At 34.8% G+C, this 5,618-nt stretch overlaps 1 protein-coding gene across 3 annotated transcripts; it reads left to right on the forward strand.

Annotated features, from left to right (window-relative positions):
* Window positions 1-1,463: 1,463 nt before the first annotated feature.
* On the forward strand, window positions 1,464-5,372 carry LOC140884644 (chlorophyll synthase, chloroplastic-like). 3 transcript variants are annotated; one of them, XM_073291464.1, is made up of 15 exons: window positions 1,464-1,587; window positions 1,658-1,702; window positions 1,926-1,993; window positions 2,709-2,796; window positions 2,877-2,962; window positions 3,056-3,142; window positions 3,218-3,283; window positions 3,365-3,448; window positions 3,545-3,606; window positions 3,715-3,790; window positions 3,878-3,940; window positions 4,026-4,107; window positions 4,207-4,283; window positions 4,402-4,449; window positions 4,844-5,372. In XM_073291464.1, exons 1-15 carry the CDS (start codon window positions 1,500-1,502, stop codon window positions 4,904-4,906), a joined length of 1,083 nt encoding a protein of 360 aa, XP_073147565.1. In that variant the 5' UTR covers window positions 1,464-1,499; the 3' UTR covers window positions 4,907-5,372. The 3 variants fall into 3 exon arrangements, with proteins under 3 accessions (XP_073147565.1, XP_073147567.1, XP_073147568.1); XM_073291466.1 differs by lacking the exon at window positions 1,658-1,702 and having other exon boundaries at window positions 1,490-1,587; XM_073291467.1 differs by lacking the exon at window positions 1,926-1,993 and having other exon boundaries at window positions 1,507-1,587.
* Window positions 5,373-5,618: the final 246 nt, after the last annotated feature.

The following is a 5,618-nucleotide window of genomic DNA, read 5'->3' on the forward strand; positions in this document are numbered from 1 at the left end:
GTCTAAAAAAATATGAACACACATTATGATTTAGGGGCCTATTTTAAAAGTTAGACTCGGGACAAAAAATTGTTAGGATCGACCCTGCCAACCTGCTAGACTTGATGGGAGAGCTTGGCCGAGCTTCCGTCCGTACCTGCTAGACTTGGTGGGAGAGCTTGGCCAAGTTACCTGGGCTGAGCTCCCGTCCCGACCTGCTAGACTTGGTGGGAGAGCTTGGACGAGCTCCCGAGCTCCCTGAGCCGAACTCCCGAGCCGACCTGCTAGGATTGGTGGGAAAGCTTGGTCGAGCTCATGGTCTGCCTGGGATTGACAGTGATGTATTTTGAGCTTAGGGTCATCGATTAACTGAGCTTATTTCCTCTCGGGTATCAATTATTTATACTCCAACTTATTTATATCACTTACACTCCATATTACAAACCTGAGAGAGTTAATATATATTAACTGCATGAACATTGTATGGAAAAAATAGTGTAAAAATTAGGATCAAATTTGGGATATTCAATTTTTGAAGAATCAATGTGTTACTTATTCATTAAATTGGTGCATTTATTTTTTGAATCATTGAATACAATATTTTAATTGATTTTCATCATATTCCTAAAGTCATTCTAAAGAAAACATGAGAAGAAAATTATAAATATAAAATATTTTTATCATCTATTTTTTTTATATAATCAGTTAATTTGTACATTTATATTTTGACTCATTGAATACAATATTTTAATTTATATCCATCATATTTCTTAAGTTATCAAAAGAAAGCATGAGAAAAAAATTATAGATATAAAATATTTCTACCATCTAATTTTTTTAAATCATTTAATTGGTGTATTTAGTTTTTGACTCATTGAATATTACAACATTTAAATTGATTTTAATCATATTCCTTAAGTATTCTAAAGAAAACACGAGAAGAAAACTATAGATATAATTTGTTAGTTTTCACAATGTTGACATTTTTCTCGTATTTTCGATTAAAATATTTGTTACATTTCTAAAACTAAAAAAAGAAATTAAATTGAACACAAAATTTTACCCCTACCATAAAAAGGGTGGATTGAAAGATGGTTGCTGTTAAAAGAATTGATTGAAAACTGCCTCAATAAATAAAGTGAAAGAATGAGTGATATTCCAAAGATGTTCATGTTCTAAAAAAAAAACTTTTGCATTTCAGATGTTCACATAAATATCCGAAATGCAAAAAAAAAAAGGTCATTGAATCTCCACATGAGCAGTGCCCGTATGGTACTATAGACTCTTCCCGGATGTGCATGGAATACTTTGGACGGCTTTTTAGTTTTTTTAAAAAAAGAATTTGTATCCCCATTTCTGTGTGTATAATAATAAAAATAACGTCCCAATTTGCCACCCACCGAACTCCATGGCCCCATTTCCAACATATAATATAGTACTCCATTTGGCAAGAAAAAACAGAGGCGTTGAAGTGTGAAGTGTGAGCTTTCATTGAAGATCTTTCCTTAACTGTCTGTGCTATGGCTTCTTTAGTCCACTTTGTCTACTCCAAACCATTTTCTTCCCAAACAATCAGAACGCCGCATCTCCCATCAACATCAATCCACAGTAAGCTCATTCTTTCCACATTATTTTATTTAACGTTGTTTACTCATTTAGTTCCACTGGATTGCTACAGGATGGAGATGTGTCGTGAGAGCCACTGAATCCGATACAAATGAAGGTTTTTATGTTGCCTGTTTCGCTTCTTTTTTATTGTTATTGTTAAATCTGAGGGTCTCTTGCTTATTGGAAATCAGATTGGGATGATGAGTTACTTTAGTGATGCGAAAATGATTTCGAATATTCCATTCATTTCGAACACACATGTCGAATGAAAGTTGTAGAGTAATCGAAGAAGTGCGTTTTTTGGGTGATATTTTGATTTGTGTAAGTATGTGCACCAGACAGACCTGCTGAGACTGGTTCAAGTATCAATCAGATTCTTGGCATAAAAGGAGCCAAGAAAGAAACCGTGAGTGTTTGATTTGTATGTTAATATCAGAAATTTATGTACCTTTTTGTTTCCAGTTGGAATATTAACTTGTGCTTCAACTGAGAAGCTTAGCATAGGTGGGGGACAATATAAAGTTAAAAACTTTGCCGATTTGGATGGTTTGAATAATCCACCTCCGGTAATAAGATGTTATGTAGAGACTAACATATTTATGAACATTGAAAGTGGATCTCGAAAAGATTAACGATGGTCAGGCTTTTACTAACGCGGTTTTTTAGTTATTCTAGTCGGATATTTTGGTCATGAATATCCCTGTCAATCAAGATGCATTTCGTAGATGAAATGGATATGACTTGAAGGAATCTTTGGAATGTAATGGACTTTTCAAGTAAGCTTTGTTTTTGGCAAGCTTTCAAGAATTTGTGTGCACTTATTAGCTCGTAAGTATGAATTTGATCCTTCTTTTAGAAATCAGGTAAAAGGACATTAAGCAGCTTTTATGACGACAGTTGTCTTGCTGAGCCCTTTGCATCAGTGCTTTTTAGTTGCAACTGAGAATAACGAAAGCAGATTATGAAAAATTTTATTCGGCATCTGATTGTTACATCATTTTATTTTTCAGACGAGCGCTCATCTGTAATGTCGCCTCTAAAACATTGATTGAGTGAATCATTTTATATGTTACTGGAAAATAATGAACAGGAGATTAAATTTTCGAAATGCAAATCAACAGGATAAGTGGAAAATTCGACTTCAGCTAACTAAGCCTGTAACTTGGCCACCTCTAATCTGGGGCGTAGCATGTGGAGCCGCTGCATCCGGTAATGATATTAAAGTCTATCAATTTTATTGTTTTGACAAGGATCGCAATTCTGTTCTGATAAAGGGTATTTCCACTCAGGAAACTTCAACTGGACTTTTGAAGATGTAGCTAAATCAGTTGTTTGCATGATCATGTCTGGTCCATGTCTAACTGGCTACACTCAGGTACTTCTTACATCATGACAAGTTAATAAAATATCGCAATTCTAGTACATATTTGAGAATACCAGTAATGTTATTTCGCGACTCAATTTATAGACAATAAATGATTGGTATGATAGAGAAATTGATGCCATTAACGAGCCTTATCGTCCAATGCCGTCGGGCGCAATATCTGAGAATGAGGTATGTGATACTCTGACTGTTTTCTTGAGTTACATCCTGCAAGCATGTCCTGATTATGTTTGTCAATATTTTCAGGTGATTACACAAATATGGGTGCTACTTCTAGCGGGTGTTGGTTTGGCCGGTCTACTAGATGTGTGGGTAGGCAGGCAACCTGAAACAGTGTCATTTCTGCTCTTAAGTAACCTAAGTTTTCGCCCAAGTAACGCGTAGAATTATTAGGCAGGACACAGTTTTCCAGTGATTTTTTACCTCGCACTTGGTGGGTCGTTGGTGTCTTACATCTACTCAGCTCCACCTTTAAAGGTATTCAAGGCTTCTCGCATTTCCTCTATATGGATATTTATCTCAGCTTTGAATAAAGATCAGCTAGACTCTGATTGAGATTCTTATTTACTGCAGCTTAAACGAAATGGGTGGATTGGAAATTTCGCCTTGGGAGCAAGCTATATCAGTTTACCTTGGTAATTCCATTTCGTGACAACTGTATATCAAGTGTCTTTTGTAAGCTGTGGGAGATTAAATTTTGTTTGGTGTAATTTTGTTTAAAACCCTTGTTATATGCATAACAGGTGGGCAGGCCAAGCATTGTTTGGGACGCTTACGCTGGACATTGTCGTTCTAACGCTTCTCTACAGCATAGCTGGAGTATGCGATCTCTCTCAAAGAATTCTGATCCCTTAACCGATTGATGCTATTCCTAATTGTTGTTCGCATTCATTTTTTTTTATATAGTTTGGTATCGCAATTGTAAATGACTTCAAGAGTGTTGAAGGAGACAGAAAAATGGGACTGCAGGTGCCTTTTTAATGTACTATGGGGTTTGATAAATTTGCATCGTTTGTATATATACATACTCACACGGTGATGTATGTTGTTACAGTCATTTCCAGTAGCTTTCGGTTCCGATTCAGCTAAATGGATCTGTGTTGGTGCCATTGACATTACTCAGATATTTGTGACTGGTAATCTGAATCAATAGTTTTGGGAATGCATTGGAACTCTGGCTTATCGGCACTCGACCGGTTTGAAGTTTACTTGTGACAATGCTGTTCCTTGTGCAGGCTATCTTCTAGGTGATGGTAAACCTTATCATGCTTTAGCACTTGTTGGATTGATAACCCCACAAGTCTTTTTCCAGGTAAACAAACTCACATCTCTTTACAAATTTTAATTGTCAATACAACTCAGAAGAGATGAACTTCAGCATTCCAACTTTAGTGCATTGCTCTAAATCTTTGATTGTGCCATATATGCAGTTCAAATACTTCCTCAGAGACCCCGTTAAATACGATGTCAAATATCAGGTACTAGCAACACTTAATTTTTCGTTTTTTTCTCTCATTATGTTTGTCTCTTTGCGATTTTGGTCTAATTCATTTTTAGTCCGATCTCTTTGTTAGTTTTTGCAATTTTAATCATTTTTCCGACTTGACATGGACATGGAACTAATGCAGTACAATGTTGCACCAACATTCCCAATGAAAAAAGAGTGAAATTGTTAAGAATGAAAAATTTGAGGACTAAACTGAAACTTGACAATACAGAGAACCAAAATAGTGACAAAATTACATGATAAAAAAGACAGTTTCCCTAATTTTTTATTTTTTTTTTTTTGGGAAAAATGGGGACTCGATACAATAGCCATTCATTTGAGAGCATTTACTGATAGATCCAACATTTTTTGCGCATGGATTTCAGGCTTGCGCACAACCATTTCTTGTTCTTGGTCTATTGGTCACAGCTTTGGCAACCAGCCAATAGCCATTGAGATGATGCAAAAAAATTATGAACACTTGAAAGAGGAAAAACAGTTGAGGTAAATTTTAATTGAAGGGCTTGCACCAAATTTTGCGTAACATTCAACGCTTGGATTATTTACCCTCTTGAAAACGATTAAACATTCTTAAAAGCACATTTTTCAGCAATTAGTTGAGAATTACTTACTAAAAACTTTCTCAAACAATGTGTTAGTCGTCCGAGTTGTTTACAAAATTATATCCGTTATGATCACTGTTGCAAATGATATGGTAGGTTTTTTTATAAAAATATTTTTTTTTTACTCCGTCGTGTCTACAAGTCAAATGAATTTTTAGTTTAGGCATTGGCCAAACCCATTTTCATTTCATGCTGATTGTACGACAATTGTGCGATAATTTTCAATGAATTTAGATGTTGATTCTATTATTGACACATATTATACAATAAAACATCGTTCGATAATGCTTAAATAGGTAAATTGAATTATTGTTTTTATATATTCTATCAATTTTATTCTTATGTATTTGTAACTGTACATTAACTTTTCAAAAATTTAAGCACTCTTTGCTCCTTAAATAATTACTAGCTCTTCTGGACATTACCCCAAAAGTGCATATCTATTCCTATATATTATCTAAGACTAAGAATCGCTTGTTTTTTGATGTGCCCTTTAAAATAATACATAAATAGAAAAAAAAAAAACATACACACAATC

Source organism: Henckelia pumila, chromosome 2 (assembly GCF_033568475.1).
Source record: "Henckelia pumila isolate YLH828 chromosome 2, ASM3356847v2, whole genome shotgun sequence".
Taxonomy (NCBI): Eukaryota; Viridiplantae; Streptophyta; class Magnoliopsida; order Lamiales; family Gesneriaceae; genus Henckelia; species Henckelia pumila.

Coding starts and splice junctions, on each gene's coding strand:
- LOC140884644 (XM_073291464.1), top strand. CDS start 1,500: ATGGCTTCTTTAGTCCACTTTGTCTACTCCAAACCATTTTCTTCCCAA. Junction 2,963..3,055: donor GTCTAACTGGCTACACTCAG/GTACTTCTTACA, acceptor CTCAATTTATAG/ACAATAAATGATTGGTATGA. Junction 3,284..3,364: donor CCGGTCTACTAGATGTGTGG/GTAGGCAGGCAA, acceptor TAGAATTATTAG/GCAGGACACAGTTTTCCAGT.